At 33.5% G+C, this 20,537-nt stretch overlaps 1 protein-coding gene across 1 annotated transcript; it reads left to right on the top strand.

The window, feature by feature from the left end:
• The first annotated feature begins 10,556 nt into the window (after positions 1 to 10,556).
• LOC101202798 (UDP-sugar pyrophosphorylase) lies at positions 10,557 to 20,532 on the top strand. Its single transcript, XM_004149387.3, has 17 exons — positions 10,557 to 11,076; positions 11,157 to 11,261; positions 11,737 to 11,853; positions 12,317 to 12,457; positions 12,570 to 12,666; positions 13,466 to 13,593; positions 13,682 to 13,753; positions 14,607 to 14,671; positions 15,817 to 15,877; positions 15,963 to 16,080; positions 16,740 to 16,864; positions 17,346 to 17,422; positions 18,074 to 18,179; positions 18,371 to 18,430; positions 18,716 to 18,796; positions 19,490 to 19,729; positions 20,161 to 20,532. Exons 1-17 carry the CDS (start codon positions 10,969 to 10,971, stop codon positions 20,293 to 20,295), a joined length of 1,836 nt encoding a protein of 611 aa, XP_004149435.1. The 5' UTR covers positions 10,557 to 10,968; the 3' UTR covers positions 20,296 to 20,532.
• Positions 20,533 to 20,537: the final 5 nt, after the last annotated feature.

The raw sequence follows: 20,537 nt of genomic DNA, 5'->3' as shown, positions 1-20,537 counted from the left end.
TGCGCCAAGACGCCCGAGCAACAAGAAATGAACCAGAAAATTCTCAAGGATGATGTTGATGAAAATGTCATCGCAGTAGTCCATGCACGAGAGTGGTTCAGATTCTTTATGAAAAAGAATGTGTAAGACTAAAGTGTGTTTTACGATTATGATTTCTTGAAAATGAAGCATTGAGAGGTTGTGTTGAGATGAAAATGCTTTAGGAAATGTATTTCCCAAAAGGTTTTCTTAAAACTTCACTCACTAAGTCTATACTTATGTTTTAAGTTTTTTCTCCCTAGGTTGTAAGAAGCTAGCTGATCGTTTAGAAAAGTAAGTAATCGGGTTGAAAGGTAAGCTATCGATCTAAGGGATCGTGTTAAAAGGTAAGCAATCAATGTTAAGCGATCGTTTAAGGAGCTAAGCGATTGAGTTGAAGAGTTAAGCAATCAATAAGAGCTGAAGATTGTGAAGACTTTTGACATTTCTTTATTAAGCTCTTGTTTTGAGAATTTATACATTGTTCTATACTATTGTAGAATTTTTTTGGTTTAAATAAATAAGAGTTGCGTTGCATTACTTAAGCTGTTGTTGTTACTGTTAAGTTTGCATGGTAATGGTTAATGGTTCAAAGTTTTTAAATCACGTTTTGTATTACACAACAAATTTAAGGATGCGTACGGGATGAGACGTTACACATTGTTTGCATCAAATGCAAAGTGAGTCATTCATAGTCTCTCCATAATAAGGTACCAACTTTATTCCTATACTATAGACCATTTAGACTCTTAACTCGAACTTTTTCACTTTCATGTATTTACATAAAATTCAAGTTTTCATACTATAATCAAATAACCTTAAGTTTATTGAGTTATAATATGTAAATCAAATATTCAATAACTACTTTATTAAAAAATAAATCAATAACAACTTTATTTAATAACAAAATATCTTTAACATTTACAAACCATCAATTTTAAAGACATAAAATCCATTACGAGCTTCTATCAAATTTTCAAATTTTTTTTTACCATCTTTGCAAATCATATACAAAATCTTTTATTCACCAAATTGATGTGTTCCACAACTATATGAATGTTCAAATTTCTAAAAATAATTTACTAATTGTGATCTTTTCATATAGATTTCACTCCAATTTAAATTTTAAATTCTTTAAGATACCAAATTTTGCCAAAAAGAAAAAAAAAAGTATAATTTGAAAAAATATAAACAAATTCGGTATTAATCTGCGAAAAGTATTTAGCTAGAAATACCAAACGCGTTAATTTGCACTTAAAAACACGAATTTTCTTTATACTTTTCTTACAAAATTTGATATTTGAAAGAAATATTTGAAAAATTAGGCAAGGTTAAGAAAAGTTGCCGGAGTCTCTTTTCGAGATATATCCAGAAGATCCAAATCAATTGATAAGTTAGAAAAAGTATAAACTATTGTAAAAATTAGAAAAAAAGAATGGTAATTTTGTAAGATGGAAAATTTGTGTATTGAAGTATAAGTTGTTGGATTAAGAATTGTGGACAAAATACAAATTCCAAACTCTAAGTAAAAATTGATGGATGTGAGTGATACCAGGTGTGTTTCTGTTTGGCCATCTGATGAGAATGATAGACTTGTCAAAATTCCAATGGTGATTAAGGCTTGGACTATTTTGCTTACAAATTTGTATATTGAAGTATAAGTTGGTTAGGCCCAAACTTGAATCTTACTCAACCCTATGCTACAAAATTGGGTCAAAAGAAAATTCAAGCAATCACTCACTCCCCTTAACAACACTTTGAGAATAAGCCACTTTACAAATCAACATCAACAACACCTTTACCTAAACTCAAACTTAAGTTTATAACACATTCTCAAGGACATACATTCCCAAAATTAGGAAAATTGAAATGAAGTAAACATCTTCTAAACATTTCACATTTGCCAACAATACTGTACGGCTTTTCCATTTTTATCCTTCCAAATCTTCAAAAAGAAAAATACTCAAACTAAGTTCACACCTCACTAATCTTTTCTAAATTCAAAATTATCCTTTTTTTCTCCCACTCCTTTAGTTGAAAAAGACTGTTTTTTAAATCTCTAAATAACAAAATCATCACAAATATAAAAGAAAAATTTACGTAGATGCAACAAAATGCGAAAACCTACGAAGTCGGTGCAATATTTTTAAAATTTTTATATTTGTCTTTGAATATTGTGATCGATTTGTCACTTCTCTTTTTTTCTTTTTCTTTTTCTTTGCGATTTATTCATCTTCTCATCTAGATTTCTTTAGTTCCTGTTTAAAACGAAACAATTAATTCTTATGTTTAGATCTTCTGTTTCATCTTCATCATTATTTTTTGACAAAATTCTTTGAAGCTTGATAACTTTTCAGTTGAGATACTCAATTGAGTCATGGTTGACTTTAGTAGAATGTTGCCAACAGAACCATTATCGATGATAATTCGATTCAGCTTTTGCTCCCGAATATGTCCTTACACAAATAAAGGTCTGTTATGAAGCTTTGACCCAAGTAGCAAATTCTCATCACTAAATGCTATCGATACACAACATGAATCACCCACCTTCGTTTGTGATGTAGAAACAGTCAAGACACCATTATTTTTTAATATCTTGATAATCGTATCCTTGATTTCTCGTGGGAGTGCCAACAAATCATTTATGCCTAAAGAAGGAAATTCATTTGACTTGGTTGTTGCCTCCGTGGAACTTGAGGAAGAAGCGTCATCCTCAATCGTACTGTCAGTATGGCACGAAACAATTTTCATTGAAAAGTTTTCAGGGAAGAAGTCTTTCAAAGTTATTGGTTGTCATGGTCGAGGAGCTCCTCAATTTCTTTAGTGATTGGTCGAAACTTTCTCGTATTCTTTCTTGCCTTTCTTCTCTGTGACTTACCCTTTCTTTTATACTCTCGGTACAAACGATATTTTTTTCAGAAAAAATTCGTTATGCTTCTTTCGACACATTACTAACGTCCATCCCTAATCAACATCCTCCACCTGCTTTTCTTCTTCTTTGAAGCAAATAGTCTGAAAGTCATTATTTAGTAAGCCTCTGATAAAAAATATATAAGAATAGGCTCCAGTGATTCAAATTGGATCAGACTCACTGTAGCAGGTAATCAACCGTCCAGATGAATTATTATTGTGACTTGAATTTTTTGTGCCACATCATCAAGATCTAGCTCAATCTTTTTGTCTAGAGTCAATTTCAAAATCAACTCTTTCAATACAAAGTATTTTGCTATGGGATGGTTGACGACCTAATGATACTTGTAGTAATTGGCATCATTTACTCTCCTTATTATTGTAGGTCGTTTACAAAAATGAAGTTGAATGAATCATTTTTCCAGTAGTTGTTCTAACATATCAGGTAAGCCAGAGTCTGAAAAGGGGTAAACTTTTTTCTTGCATCTCTTTCAGTGTCAGATGTCTTATTTTGCCTTCATATTGACATTTTTCAATATTCTTTTCCTTGGAGACAAACTTTAAAGGGGTCGCATTGACGACCATAGCCTTCTTGGTAGCACCATTCGATACCTTTTGGGTGCTCTTCACTTCTTTCTTTTCTCACTTTTAGAATTAGTACATCCTTCTTACCTCTATTAACAATACTTAGCTCCATATCATGAGCTCTAGTTGCTAACTCTTCAAATGTGCGATGTTTTATTCCGTGCAAGATGTACAGGAGTCCCCAATGTAAGACTAAAGTGCACATTTTCACAGCTAATAGTTCGGTTAATCTATATTTGCAGTCAAGGCTTAATGCTCTTCAACGATTAATAAAATCAATGACCAACTCACCATTTTGTTGCTTGGTGGCAGTTAGCTCTATCATGCTAACAATACGTCGAGTGTTGTAGAATCGGGGTAGAAAGTCCCTTTAAAGCTGCTCCCAACTATCAATGGTTTTAGGTCCAAGGTCGGTGTACACGTCAAAGGCGTTTCCTTTGAGAGTTCAAATGAACTGTTTGACCAACAAATCTCCTCTCGTACCAGTAGTTTCACATGTTTCAATGAAGTGAGAAGCATGTTGTTTTGTTTTAGGTGGCTAGTATCAATTCGACATTCTCAGATTGTCAATCCTCTTCGTATATGGATTGGAATACAAAGGGAAAGTTTGAGTAGGTCCACCATATTGAGTTTTGATGGAGTTCACTATCATCTTATGTAACTGCTGAACAAACAGCGATGCAATTGAGGTCCAATTTTGTGGTTGACTTTCTTGCATAAATGTCTTCCCTTTGTCAGTATTCTTGACAATATGTGATTCAACAATGTAATGACTCTCAATGTGATTCTTGAGAGATGCAATCTTATAATCCCTTTCTTCAACTGCCTTCATGAGCATGTTAACCTTCTTTTCAAGTGTCACACCTCGATTTAGTTTTTCCATTCTAACCTAGATTGCGGTGTGAGTCTACTCTTTACAAACATTCATTTTCACATGTAAGATTGATAACACGCTTTTCATGAAAATTCTATAAAAATTTTGATAGCATCTTTCCTAAAATATGGGTTAGTTAAACCTGAAAAGGAGATAATTTTTCACTTCTATAATATGTAGTCTTCAACACGAAAATCACAACAAGTGTGTCTCACCACACACTCATCCAAACTATTCCAGAGTTTCAAGCAAAGTTCATATCTACTAGATAATATTTACAAATTAATTACAGTCCAAATAAGAATCTCTCAAAACATACATAATAGTGGGACTCTCGCTACTTTAACTACCCCATGAATGAATACAAAACTTTGTATATACATACAAAGAGAATCGGAGTCCACAATCAATAACGAGAAACTCACCTAAAGCTTGGTCCCTGACCACAACCTTGGGGAAGGGGGACATTAAAAACTTGAGCTAAAACTCAGTGAGTGGCAAGTTTTTAAAAGTAAATGCTAGAAAAACATGTTCTTAAAATATTTAAATATGACTTAATAATGAAAATAATAATTAAAACGTTAAAACCATATATTATCATAAACCACAAGTCAAACCAACAAACTTGTACTCGATCCAACCATGACAAGGTGCCTAAATATACGCTCAAGAATAGCTCGGACATGATCAAGGAATCATGAGACCAAACCTAGCTCAACATATTTAGTACCCGCCACGATAGCAATCTCCATCAAATCCAACCGTGGTAGCATACTATATACATGACCCATAATAGATCGCACATGATTCATATCCACAAGGAAACACACGGTCAAACCGATATCACGCATAATTAGCACCCACCACAATAACAACCTCCATCCAATCCAACTATGATAGCATACTAAAGACACGACCCAAAATAGCTAACACATGATCCATATCCACAAGGAAACACACGACCAAAAGGAGCTCACGTATACTTAGCACCTACCACAATAGCAACCTTCATATCCGCTTCTATGTGCACATAGAACCACCCACCATGGGTTAAACTAGGCTTGAAGCCAAATCACTATCCTCCATCCATGTCCTCACCTAGGATCATGTTCTCGGATCTTCGATCAGGACCTCTTTTAGCCCCCGAATTCCTTGACAACCATAGGTGGCGCTACGAAAACAATTTCACGTAGCTTATGAGTAAATCACCAACATTTATAAAAATGTTTTCAATCGGCCTTAGCGATCAATACATGTTTTAAGAATAACCTTCCATTCAAAACATCCACGTTTAATAACAAATCGAGTATTCTTCAAACCAGTTGCCATATAAATCGTGATGAATAAGTTTTGAGTTTAACCATGCTTTCAAAATATAAGAGTTCATGAAAATCGAAAATCATATTTACAAACATTTCTAACACATAGTTATAAAAACAATCATACTGAAAATTCTCACAATCAATTGAGTACTATGATAACATGTATAAATTATAATGAAAATACTTGAAAATAAAACACTCACTATGATATGAATGACTCGACCCCCAGGATTATACGCATTTCCCATTTCAATTTGGCCTGAAGCAAAGATTAAGGTCTATTAGTTAACTTCACAAAGTAAGATGACACAACAAACTCCAAATCACTTCATAAGGCCAACCCAAACTATTTCATGTTTCTAAAGTCCTTGAATTTTCAATTTGCCTTAGAGTAGACTAGAATATTAACCTACAAACCCTTAGACTTGAAATCTAAATACATAACCCAATAAGCATCCAACTTAGTTAAAGGTCAACAGGTCTTTTATGTAGATGCATCAAGCTTAATGGGTCTTTTATATGGATACACTTTTGGACCTTTCAACTGAAACTCTTAATGCCATAAGCATTCATACTTAAGTTGTCTTTTAATTCCATACGCTCTTATCTCCAATATAATATTCCTACCTTACAGGTTTATATCCATTAACAATCTCAATACTAATCTAACAAGCCAAAAACTTTGAAACTTATCTAAACTTGTCTAAAATGACCTTAAGCATGTTGATCAATACTTCCAAGTTCTTGAAATCTTCAATCTCTCATACAAACAATATGGTAAAATCAAGTTCACGCTAAAACTAAATGGGTATTCAAGAACTATGATAAACTCATTAGATTTACTTCAAACCTTTAGGAAAGCTTGTCGAAATTGCCTTGACAACACATTAACGACTTCCTAAATTCGAAACCAGTACCTACAATCATTTTATGATTCAAAGCTTATGTAAGTAACACCCAAGCGAACTCGAAAGTCAATGGAAAGTCCATTTTCAACCTTTAACATTCAACTCTAGGACCAGAGTATCGTGGATAATTTAATTTTAATTTTTAAACTTAATGGACATTTAAGAACTCTAGAAAGTACAATGAATTTACCCCAAAACTCACCAAGTACTTAGTAAAATACCCTTAACTTCAACTGTCAGCATGCTAACTACCTTCTAAATTCGAGATCTAGCATCCAACATCAAGCGTTACTTAATAATATTACTAAAATTAGGTGGGTACTCAAGACCCACTATATAAAGCTTAGAACCTAACCCAAGTTGTGTGAGAACGCTCAATTTCAAGCTTCCTAAAGGTTAAACAACAACTAAAAATTTCCAAAGACTCCAAATCTAACAACGAAATGTAATGGGCATTGCAAAATCAAAACCAAAACTTAATGGGTATTCGAAAAACTTCAAATAATCCAACTAAAATTAGTAAATCCTTACTCAAAACTCCAAAATCCAACTATCAACAACAAGATCGAGTGAGAGGAAACTATGCAAATGAGATTTATTCAAAACCCACACACTAGTGGCATGAGTTGTTACTGGAGCAACTGAGGGACGACGCGACTCATACAAAACTAAACCAAGGCAACGTTGTCTTTCAAGATCTGACATGGATGATGTGTGTTGTGGTAGTTAATTGTCGTCCAACGAATAGAACAAGGGTTCCTCATTGGCGTGCGGGTGTGCACCCTATCGGCTATGGTGTGTAGACAACAAAAGAGAGAGATGCGCGCAAGAGAATGACAAAAAGAATAGGGAGAGATGACAACAAGAGGAGGGAGTCAGCGTAGGAAAATTTCCATAAGGGGGGATTGCTGGCTTTTCACAAAGAAAAGGACTCTAAATCCTCTATTTTTCTTTTTCTTTTTTAGGAAAATTTTCAAAAATAGCAATTTTTTCTAAATATTTACAATATATAACAAATTCTATGACTGATAGTCATTGATATGCTATAGTGATAGAAGACTATCATTGATAGAATTCAAAATTTTTCTATATCTTGTAAATATTTTAATTTATTTTGCTATTTTTAAAAATGTTCATTTTTTAACTAATAATATTGAAAATGACCAAACTGCCCCTATTTCAAATTTAACTTACACTTTGCCCTTATCTTCATTATTTTCAAATCCTTAATAAAATTTCCAAATCTTATTCCAAACTAAATTATTCCAATTTCCTTATCACAATGACTTAACCTTTCGACGACTTCAAATTTGAATTGAACTTGTTTTTTCACGACTTATAAAATATTTGATTAAATAAAAGGAGAGTGGAATGAGGGCTTACATCAAGCTCTACCATTCTATCTTCACTTGTATCTACATTAGGACTTGAAGTAAAAGTTATGGTGATTAAATGACTAGTAAATGATGAAATTATAGGTTTTTTTTAATGATTTAAGACCACATTTTTTACAACAGGTAATTTTTTTTTTTAAAAAAAGAACAAGCTTATAAATATTAATTCCAAATATAATAAATGAAGTTGAGAAAATAAAAGCTAATGTTTGTGTTTGATAATTAGTGAGGAAAGGTAAAGACCACAACAAATAATTGTGACGTCATTAATATTTATAAGCTTTTTTAAAAAAAAGAAAAAAAAACCATAGTTGTACTTATCAACCATCTTAATTATTTCACTACAAGAAATCATAAATTTCTCGATGCACGACAAATTGTTGGGAAATTGAACGTCGGTAGAAGCTGGTGTTCCCCAACGCATACCCATGACCATCAAGACTACCCGTAATAATTAAATATATTGTCAAGTTTCCTTCGACGTGGTGCTAGACACACGAAAAGGGTATTTATTCCTGATGCATCCCTTACGACGTTGGGCATAAACGCGAGGTTCTGATGTCCACAGTGTTGCGTTGGAGGAGGGGCAAATCATTAATTTTACCATTTTGCCATTCTCTAACGTGATGTCAGACACGTTAGGAATAGGTTACCTGTGCCGTGTCGGAGGAGGAGAAAACCATTAATTATATCGTTTTTCCTTTCTCCGAAGTGATGTCAAAAACCTTGGGAAAAAAGGTTTACTTATTCCTAATGATTCGTCAATTGCGTCGGGAATATGGTGCTATTCTCAACATTTTCAGGATGCATTGGGAGTTCTCTTTTATTTAAACTCACTTTCTTTACATAATTGAAAGAGAAGAAAAAGAAAAATGTGAGAGAGGGAGACCGCGAAGAAGAAGAGAAGATTCATCACTATCGTGCCCACCGCTCGTCGTCATTACGTTGTTGTTGCCGTCACATATCGGTATATATTAGTTTGATGTGATTTTTGTTTTATTTAGACTATAAATTATGGTTTAAATTAGAAATTAGGGTTTTAAATTAGTTTTTGTTTTAGGAATAGGATTTTGAATTATGTTTTTGTTCGGGATTTACGAATTAGGTGCTTGATTAAGAAGTCTATCTTGCACATTTATGTTTTATAATTTTTTCATATATGTTTGTTAGGTGATTTCATTTACTATGGATAATTAGAAGAAATCCAAATGTATGAATAATTTGTTAATGTAATTGTAATGAAATGTATGAATAGTTTGTTAATGTAATTGTAATGAAATGTGCAAATTAAGTAGGTTAAGAAAATTGAAGAGTTTAAGTAAGTTAAATTTGAGAGAAATAGTATAAAATGATATTTAAGAAAATGGAGAAATTAATTTTGTGTAGAAAAAAAAAAAGAGAAAAAGGGAGGGGAGGGGGAGGGGGACCCTTCGAATTTATGTATACTCTATGTTGAAAAAAAAATCTATATTATTGCACATCAACTACGTTGTATTTTGTACATGTGAAAAAGAGAAATATTATTGTTGTAATTTTGGGATTGTTATAACGAAAGTTTGTGATAATTAGGATGAACAAATGAAAAAATTAAGTGAATGTATATTAGGTTATTATATATATTTTAAATGTGTAATGTTTATTTAGTTGATGAAATTGTATTGTTGAAATACAAAAGTAATGAATATGATTGTATTTATACGATGAGGGGTACAACAATGACTATCCTGCTATTAATTATGATAGTCTCTTCTCTTTAATGCAAACTTGGTTTATAATTAATTAGATATAGTATGGTGTTTGATTAGTTTGTTCTGGCTATCTTGCAGTTATGGTAACTTTTGTAGTTTGAACTTAGCTTCAGTTAAAAGAGAGAGGAGATTTGGCATAACTTATTCATGGAGTAATTAAGTTCAGAGTTTGATAGGAGGAATATTATAGGACTAATGATCAAACATATTTATGTTTTAGGTCTTTAACGATCGACAAAAGTTGGATGAAAGTTAGGAATAAGTTATCGGTTGAGTATAGAGAGGGTGTGCCCCAATTTTTAGAGATTGTCAAGTTCCACGTCGATGCTTACGAACGAATAAGGTGTCCATGTAATAGATGTATGCACTCAAATTGATACTCGTTAGAGGGTGTGGAGTGACATCTATTGACCATCAGAATATCCCCCTTCTATACAGAATGAATGTATCATGGAGATCCAGTGAACTTCCATAGAGGTTTAGAGTTTATCCTGGTAACACTATGTAACTCACTTTGTATCCCCCTCCTATACAGAAAGAAACCAAGGCTAACTCTTAGTGGATCTAATTACCTAAAAATATATCTATCATATTATAATATATCACTATACATTAAACTAATTCTCAAAGTAAAATTAAATATTTCAAATTACAACCAATATAAATAAATCTAATTATCCTTTACGAGCTAAGAAGGGAATCTAATAGAATGCGTTTGTATCAAATACAAATGTATTATGCAAGAGATTTTTAACTTTAGAAACAAAATTAACACTATCTTAAAACTTGAGAGACCAAAAACGTCATATAAAATGTAAAAAGGCAATAATAATAAGAAAAGAAAAAAAAGGTAAAGCAGGAAAATGGATATTCGAGCATCTCTAAAATATCCGCTCACGAGTTTGAACTTTTATGACTGAAAAATGAATGTAATTACCAAAAAGACAAAACAAAGGCACCAAACAAAAAAAGCTTCAATATTTTTTTCTTCTAATTTTGAGATTGCCAGCGAGGATCGAAAAAGCTTCAACTCGGATCGAAGGCGAGAGGGACCCATTAAACACAACTGACCGATCACCACCTGAAACGTAGCGTCTGTTCACCGCCACCGGAGAAACTCCAGATCCACAATACTTCACCTTCCCTATTTATCTCAATTCCCCTACTTCTTCATTTCCCTCTCTTTCATTCATCTCAATCGCACCCAACATGGCTTCCTCTCTCCATTCCAATCTTTCTAACCTTTCCATCGATGGAGATTTCGCTTCTTCTCTTCCCAATTTACAGAAGAATCTCCACCTTCTATCTCCTCAACAGGTATTTATGCTCGTCTCTTGTTATTCTTATTGTTGTTTAGTTTTTGTGGTGTAATTTTGTTTGGTGGTGTGATGGAACAGGTTGAATTGGCGAAAATTTTGTTGGAATTGGGGCAGAGTCATCTTTTTGAGCATTGGGCCGAGCCTGGCGTTGATGACAATGAAAAGAAGGCTTTCTTCGACCAGGCATTTTCTTTTTCTTTTTTGACTTTTGATTTTCTTTTTGTTTTTTTGACTTGTCGTGTTCTATGGGGCAATTGCTTCTTTCTTTCTTTACAATGAATTATTATTAATTGCTTTATTTATGGAACTTGGTGTACGGTCGTGGAATCAGTGGGTTTTGATTATTTTGAATTGATGATGGACATTGACACCAGTAAATCTAAATGAACTATTTGAGTTAGGATTAGATGTTAAGTTGATCCAACCATACATTTTAAAGATAAATTAGAATCAAGCGAGCGAGAGTGGATGGAAATTGAACAGAGATTTTATTTTGCTTCCCGTTGAAGGAAGTGAATCATGATTGATATGTCAAAGGAAGTATCTGAACTAAAATAAGGAGATTCTCTAGTACTTTTTAAGTGTATAATGCCCTCAATTTCATTGAAGGGATTTTTTCAGTGCCCAGGATGCTCTTTAATTGGAAATTTCATTGCAGGTTGCTCGGCTTAATTCTAGCTATCCTGGGGGGTTGGCCTCCTATATCAAGACTGCCAGGGGACTCTTAGCAGATTCCAAAGCAGGAAAGAACCCATTTGATGGGTTCACTCCCTCTGTAAGTTGAAAAAAATTATACCATTGGAGAAAATTGCACTGTCAAGAATTAAATTGCAACGTAGCGATAAAACCTCTATCGATTATAAATTTTCCTAGGAGAGGAAGTATTTCTCACTGAAAATTAAATGAACACTATAAAAGCGAGAGTTATAAAAGTTTCCTCCAGTTTGGATAAATCACTGTGTTTAATACTAATGTCATAAAAATATTAATCATTTTGAGGTGTGCTTTTATAGATAAAGTTTATAATCATGGTTCATGAAATTAATTTACTTAAAAAAGTAATCATTTACTAGCAAGTGAAGTGTAGCATCCTAAGTTACTGTGATGGTAATTTTTCCTTCTGTTATGGCAAGAATCCAAGATAACCTCAACTTTCATTATCCTTCTAGCAATGTGTTTGGTAATGTACTGTAGGCAACAAATATAGTTTCTTTTGATCCTGGATGATGATTTTGTAGGTTCCAACTGGTGAAGTTTTGACTTTTGGTGATGATAGCTTTATCAGCTTTGAGGACCGAGGTGTAAGGGAAGCTCGAAAGGCTGCATTTGTTCTTGTTGCTGGTGGGCTTGGGGAGCGGCTAGGATATAATGGAATTAAGGTTATCATGATTCAGCTAACTTCACATGGAAGTTCCATAGCTAACAATTTGTGACATGTATTCTATTTCTTTCCCTTGTTCTAAGTTCTCAACATTTACATACATCTTTCAGGTGGCTCTTCCAGCAGAAACTACTACAGGCACATGTTTCTTACAGAGTTACATTGAGTACGTTCTGGCTCTTCAAGAAGCCAGCAATAGACTTGCAGGTTTGTCATTAGTCGTTACTAACATATGGCCATTTGGGTGTTGCTAAAGTTCTATCCTGTAATTGTTTGTTTATGACCAGTAATTTTTCAGTCTTTAGTCCCTGGGAAACTTAAGCATGCAACATGTTTGAAAGGCATTCTGAATGGGATTATATCGACCCTTGTTCTCAAACCCATCCTCATATCTGAGCAGTGGCCAACCATATTGAGCTTGATGCTGTGGCTCAGTAAATATAACTGGAAAATGGCCCTCGAAATAGATTACACTTAATTGATGGAAGTACAAGTAATTTTGTTGTAAGCACAATACAGAGAGAATTGGAAGTCTATTAACATAATTGCAAGGTGTATATATATAGGATCACGTGAACAAAAAAGATAGTTGAAAGACAACAGAGTATGATCAAGCATATATTTTTTACTATCATTTTGACTGGGATGGTGCTTCCTGCTACGTGAGCAAAATAAAAATAGTTGAAAGACAAAAGAGTATGATCAAGCAGTATATTTTTGAGGACTATATTGTCATTTTTACTGGGATGATGCTTCCTGCTTCTTGGAACTGAACTTTTTTGAAAGCTTGGGTATTTTTTGTATTTGAACACTGGTTTAGGGATATTCATATATAATCAAGTTTGGTCTCTTTGGTACATTGAATATTAGGAAGCTTGCCAGAGGTCAGAATATTGCAGCTATGGTTAGATTTATTCTAAGTTTGTTGTCTCACTGAAGTGGGCAGTTGACATGTCCGTGCATGGGATGTGAGTCTGTGACACTGTTTTTCTTTTTAACTTTGTAGGTGAAAGTGAAACAGAGATTCCTTTTGTTATAATGACATCAGATGATACTCATACACGTACGGTAGCACTGTTGGAATCAAATTCTTATTTTGGAATGAAACCCTCACAAGTTAAACTTCTAAAACAGGCAAGTATTTTCTATGATTTATTATAGTATTTTTTTTCAGTTGTAAAATAAAAATTCTAAAAAAAATCAACCTTCTTTTTATCATTAGGAAAAAGTTGCTTGTTTGGATGATAATGAGGCCAGGCTTGCTGTTGATCCGCATAACAAATATAGGATTCAGGTTTACTTTTTACGCTCTCTCTCCTTCCCTCACTCTCTTTTCCATCTGGAGGGCTTATTCTAATTATATCTCCAATTAATCCTTGAAGTAAATGCTATTTTTTCCAATTTTATCCCCAATTTTAAATTTTCAATCTACTCCCTTCTCGTTATTGTCACTGAAATTGAAGAATGGAATGACATGATAATTGGAGTACTGTATGATAGTACTGCTTATAATTCATCAAGTGAGTCCCCTTTCTTATTCGGGTGAGATGAGATGTGAAATGCATTATGATAACATTTTATTGTATGACCGTTGAGTCATGCCGTTACGTTTTAATTATATCATAGTGGAGTGAGGTAAATATTTGACATAAAAAGGGTAACCTCAAGCAAAAAAATAATATTTTAGTTAAAGCGAGCTTAACTCAACAGTAACTGGCATGACTTCCTTCCCTAAAGGTTGGAGGTTCGATTCCCCATCCCTTTCATTGTTGTACTCAAAAAACAGAAAAGTAACTTAGTACAAAAATGGTATAAAACAGTGTATGCTTTAATGAACATGTCTTTGTCATGATTGTGTCCTAGATTTTTAAAAGTTTACATGTTCGCTTCGTGTTGTATCTGTATTTGTGTATCTTAGATTATCACATATCTCATCCTACATAAAGTTAATATTTTGTTATTTAATTTCAGCAATGTTATTGGATGTTTGCTATTTAATTTCATTCATGTTATTGGATGTTGTATTTTAATTGAAATGGTTTTGAAACAAAAGGGATAGTGACTGCTTCCAGAACCAAATGATATATTAAGCCTTCTTATAATATATAATATACTATATTTACCCTCAAGCATTTCTCATTTCATAGACCAAGCCTCATGGCCATGGGGATGTCCATTCACTTCTGTACTCTAGTGGCCTTCTCCAAAATTGGTAAGTCACACGCTCTTAACTTACACTTCCCATGACCTTGCACCAGACTTTATAACTTTGTTCTTAGTATTATTAGTATTATTAGATGGTCATTTCATGTGTTACTCTAGAATATTTCTTTTGCTAAAGTTGGTTGGTCTGATTGGTAATGTTGGCTGATTCTTAGCACATGGTGCTACTGTAGGACTCGGGATGGAATAATAGTAAACAATATTATAATGGTTTCATTAACAAAATTTGTTTTGGAAGTTCTGAACTTATAAAATGAGATTAATTTGCGATGTTTGTCTTGGATAATACTTTAGTTTGACAGTGAGCTTTTAATAAAATGTCTTTCTGGTAGTTTCATGACTTCACAGTTCAAAAAATTTGTGCCAAAAAGAAATCCACCATCCACTTCCTATTTAAATAAATAAGAACTTTCCTAAATAGAGAGGCATTTAGCCATGAAGGGAATAAAGGATGGATGAACTTTGGACTGATGGATTGGATCTATTAAAGAAAAAATACTTTGGAGTGATGAATTTTTCTACTTGGATTGATTCATGTTTGATGGGATTTTCTTTTATTTATCTTTGGTACCTTTGGAGAGAGAAACCAGTGAATGTTTTAAGATTTTGGTTATTTTTGTATTGGCCTACACAGTAGAAAAAAGAACACAAGGTTTACATGAAAAACCCTAAAACAAGGAGAAAAAACCATGATGGTCTTTTTTATTATTTTCACACAATAAAAGCTACAAAAGAAGACAGCTTATAAGCTCTAGCAAGCCCTAACACAAAAAAGAAAATAAACTTGGGGTAAAGTAAAATACTAAAATACCATCGGGGTTATAAACTATCAATAACGCCCCTTATTTCCAACCGCCCAAAACATAAAACGTATCATGTCTTGGTGGGTTTCAAGTTGTTTCAAATTCTTTTGTAATTATAATCTTCTTCTTTTAAGTTATTATTGTTCGCAATTTGAAAGTCCTTATACATTATATTTTGAGTGATGGTTTCTCTGCCCAGGCCCTTAGGTTATTCTTTTGTGGCCTTGTCTTGTCCTTTTTTACTACATATCTCGTTACCTGTAAAAATAAATTTATCTTATTCACCTTCTTTATGTATTGCAACTTTTTATTGCTTGGATGATTTCCTAAGGCACAATGCTGGTTTAAGATGGGTTCTCTTTTTCCAAGATACAAATGGGCTTCTATTCAAGGTTTGTCCTTATACCATCCAAATCTTTTGGATATCTTTGAACTTGTAGCTATTGTAATCCATTCTCTTTTAAATGCATTATGCAGGCAATTCCAGCTTCTTTGGGTGTTAGTGCTACAAGAGAGTACCATGTTAATTCTCTAGCTGTTCCACGCAAAGCAAAAGAAGCCATTGGTGGAATTACTCGTCTTACTCATACTGATGGTATTATCAACCAGCCTTGTTAATATTGGTTTTTCATGCTTAGACACATGAAACTGCTATTCCTCTGCATATTATGAGAATTTAAATGCATAATAGTACACAAATAAGAATCCATATTGACATTTTTCTTTAGTTACTGATGGAGCTTAAATCTGTCTAATGTGGTTAACAACAGTGCTAGTTTATTTATTTATTTTAATAATAAACTATTTCATTGACGCATGATCTTAACAAAAAAGATTTACAAACCATGAATAATTGTGTTCTAAACTGACAATAGTGTAAGTACGTGATAGCCAATAAAATATGGGGATCTCAACTTTTACGGACTTCATGTCTCTTTCTACCTCTTGAATTCTTGTGTAAAGTTCATTGTCACCATGGGGGCAAGGGCCAACTGCCAAATGTTTCGCTCATATCATTCAACTTTTCAAAACAACAAACCATGTATTTCACAACAAGATAATTGGTGTTATCAAAATTGAAACACTGTGATGAAATATGTATAATCTTTCACATATGCGATCACAGTAGCTGTTATGTAATCTTTACCCTTAAGATCCTTCTAAGTTTTATTGGATGAAATTTACGTGCTGGCACGAGTAATTGATTCTGATTATCAAAAGATGACTCATGAAGCTATACAAATCCGTTGTTAGGGAGGTCTATGGTTATCAACGTGGAATATAATCAGCTTGATCCACTGCTTAGAGCAACTGGATTTCCTGATGGTGATGTCAATAATGAGACCGGCTACTCTCCTTTTCCAGGAAATATAAATCAAGTAATCTTCTCTCAAATATCTGACACTTTTTCTTCCCTTGTACAATATTTCGCAGTTTTTATTCCTCATGTGTGTCCATTGTGTAAGTGTTGGTACTTGTGAAAATGGAAGCAGAGTTAGATGCTACATTATTATGGACAATTGAATTTTAGTGTTAACAATTATCTAATTGCCATCACTCTAGCTTATATCATGGTATATCTGAAATAGTTTAATTTTCACATGAAGAGTGTTGGGGTACTCCCATGTAAGTATCAGCCATTGAACAATTTAGTTAGTTGGCAGAAAATATAGCCACTATATAGGTTAAATGAAAGGCTTTGAAACTTTGTGCAATCCATCAAAATGCTTTCAACATGTCTGTTTCTCATGGTTAGACATGTGAGGAAATCTTTGTAATGTTTATGTGCTCTTATTACGTAGTAGATTGATTTATTGTCTGGTCATGTGCATGATTTGGACTTCAAAATATTTTTTGCAGCTAATTTTAGAACTTGGTTCCTATATTGAGGAGCTGAGCAAAACAGGAGGTGCTATAAAGGAATTTGTCAATCCCAAGTATTTTTCTTGCCCCTGCTTTTGGAATTATGTTATAGTTTGTATTTCTTTTAGTGGGAAACTCTTGCTTGTTTTTTTATCCATTGTTTCTGAAATTACCTATTGAATTTATTTATTTATTTACTTACTTGAGAAGGATCCAGGAAAGTTCAGTGAAACTGTGTTTGTATTCTTATCCAGTGGGATAAGTTAACTATCCTTATCGATTTATGTCTCTATTTCTTTTGTATTCTCCATTGGCCACATAAAAATGTGAGCGCCATCCTGTAATGGAAGTAACGTGCTGTATAGTTTAGTTAGTATTAGCTTATTGAGAATCTCCAAGTCATAAAATCTGTGCAAGAGATTTTCTTATAGTTAAATCTTGTTACTTTAGATCTGCTTTGACAGCAAACTCTTCTCCAAGTTCGAAGTTTGATAGGATTTCCCCTTTACTTGGTTCAAATGCTATTGATCAAAAGGTGTTGAATAAAAAAATCTTCAGTTTGGAAAAAAAGAAATCTTCAGTTTATAGAATGTCATACATTTATGAAAAATTACTTTGAACTTTGTTAGCTTTTGAATCCTGTAGATATATTGAAAATTAAACGCTGTTTCATATTTTTTAACATGCTTATGGTAGCTGAAGATTCATTTTAAACAAATTGTCAGATATAAAGATGCTACCAAGACTTCTTTCAAATCTTCAACCCGATTGGAATGTATGATGCAAGATTATCCAAAGACATTACCTCCATCGGCTCGGGTTGGATTTACGGTAATTTTTATTTCTCCTGGGAAGTAATGCAGATTTTCACAAAGCTTAAGGGCAACCTGGCTCTCTGGTTCTTTTAATTATTTTTTCCTTGCGTTCGGTACAACTTGTCTTAATTCTTTAATTGATGCAAAAGTCTTCAATAAGCTCCTACTTATTTTTGTACTTAAGCTTTCTTTGTTCTGCTTTTTCAGGTGATGGATTCCTGGGTTGCTTATGCTCCAGTGAAGAACAACCCTGAAGATGCTGCTAAGGTAAAGTTGAAACCTATAGTCCAATTGACACCATTTCACATGTTCTTCTGAATTACGGATATGGGGAACAAATTTATAATACATTTAATTATTGTTCCCTCTTTCATTTTCTTCTTGGTTTTGTAATCTCAAGATATTTCATCCCGAATATGAATCACTAATTTATGTATCTTTTCTCCAAGACCAGAATATAATTGTTCCCCGTTAGTTTTAACTTTGAACATCTATATTCTATATGCATCTGGCTTTCTTATCATTCAGAATTATAGATTTTGTTTTGTGTAGGTACCGAAGGGAAACCCTTATCACAGTGCTACTTCAGGGGAAATGGCAATCTACCGTGCAAATAGTCTTATTCTCGGAAAGGTATCATCTGACAGCTCTCTCTCTCTATCCCGAAAGAAAATGAGGAACTTCATGAAGAGTACGCCTTTTTTTATTAAAGCAATAAGATTTTGGGATCCGATAGAAAATTGCATTGCCATAATTACAGTCTAATATGAAGTCCATTTTGTACAACCAGAAAATTCACTCTTTTAACAAACCCAGGGAAAATGCACTGCTACTTTTTTCCCAAGAAAATCATTTTTTTTCCTGCATCTGTCAGGTTCTTCATGTCCTAGTTGGTTCCTTTATTTTACAAGTCTATTTGTTCTCTCTCTTCCCTTTCGTCTCTCATCATTTGATTTACATTGACTCTTTTGTTTTGGATGGGGTCAGTCTTCTGGCTCGGATAAAGAAGACTCCCAATGCCTTGTAATGTGTCCTGGAACTTCTCTTCGTTGGTTTTAGTGTGTTAACTCTTAATTCATTCCCTGAATTGTCTTTCTGCAGAAATATCCGCTCTCAGCATGAGTAAATTTATTTTATTTCTAACTAAAAATTGGTCTTCGAAGTTACATGTAGGCTCTTATCTCTAAGAAATCAAGTGGTTCATGAAAATTGTATTAGCATTGATGCTATTAAGCATTTAGTTGTCGGTAGCTACTAAGAAAGATGAAACATGCAACTCTCTCCTGGTATGTTAATGTTAAAAGCCTTCTTTTCCATCTTGGGCAGGCAGGAGTTAAAGTAGCCGATCCAGTTGAACAGGTGTTCAATGGCCAAGAGGTTGAACTCTGGCCTCGCATCACATGGAAACCAAAATGGGGTTTGACCTTTTCAGAGATAAAAAGCAAAATCAGTGGAAATTGCTCCATTTCTCAGCGTTCTACCTTGGTTATCAAGGGGAAAAGCGTTTATCTTAAAGATCTCTCCTTGGATGGAACACTTATTGTGAATGCAGCTGAAGATGCTGAGGTATGCTGACAGCAATTTTAAAATTAAAATCAAAGTTCAAGTGAGATCACATATAAACTTGAGTGATTTTCATTTTCCCCTTCATGATAAGCTCTGCCCACAATTAATGAAGTTTTCTCTAGCGCCTACAATTTTGAAGATTTGTCAATGAATCATCACCATCAAACTTGAAAGCGTATTTCCAACTCCATGTGCTTAGTTTTTCCATATCCTGTTAACTCTTTTTGCTCAATTCCGTCAAATACAAAAATTAGTTTCCATGCTTATGTGTAGACATTAATGCATCAAATAATAGTCTTCCAAACCATATTATATATTTGTTGATTGACGTTGACCATTCCACTTGCATCATCATCTAGCAGTTATTATCTTAATCAAAAAAAAAAAAAAAGAACTAGTTAAACAGATCAATTCTGTTTTCGTTTTGGCAGGTAAAAGTGGAGGGTTCAGTACATAACAAGGGCTGGACACTCGAACCCGTTGATTATAAAGATACATCAGTACCAGAAGAAATAAGGATTAGAGGGTTCAGAATCAACAAAATCGAGCAGGAAGAAAGAAACTGAGCCCAGAACTTTAGCCTGAAATACCTTGAAGGTGAAGTTGTTTTCATTCATGGCCTTTATTGGACCAGTTTTTGCTGTGAAATAATTCTTTTTCCTTACTTTAGGAAAAGGAAATTTATAACATTTTTGGTTCTATAATAAATATGTATTTTAACGTGGCCTGGAATAATTTAATTGAGTAATAAAAATATTTTCGAGATGGAGAATGAAATTTCTTTGATACTTCTCCTTGCTTTATTCTC

Source organism: Cucumis sativus, chromosome 6 (assembly GCF_000004075.3).
Source record: "Cucumis sativus cultivar 9930 chromosome 6, Cucumber_9930_V3, whole genome shotgun sequence".
NCBI classification, from domain to species: domain Eukaryota; kingdom Viridiplantae; phylum Streptophyta; class Magnoliopsida; order Cucurbitales; family Cucurbitaceae; genus Cucumis; species Cucumis sativus.
The sequence above is the reverse complement of the archived record's forward strand: the minus strand, read 5'-3'. Positions and strand labels throughout refer to the sequence as shown.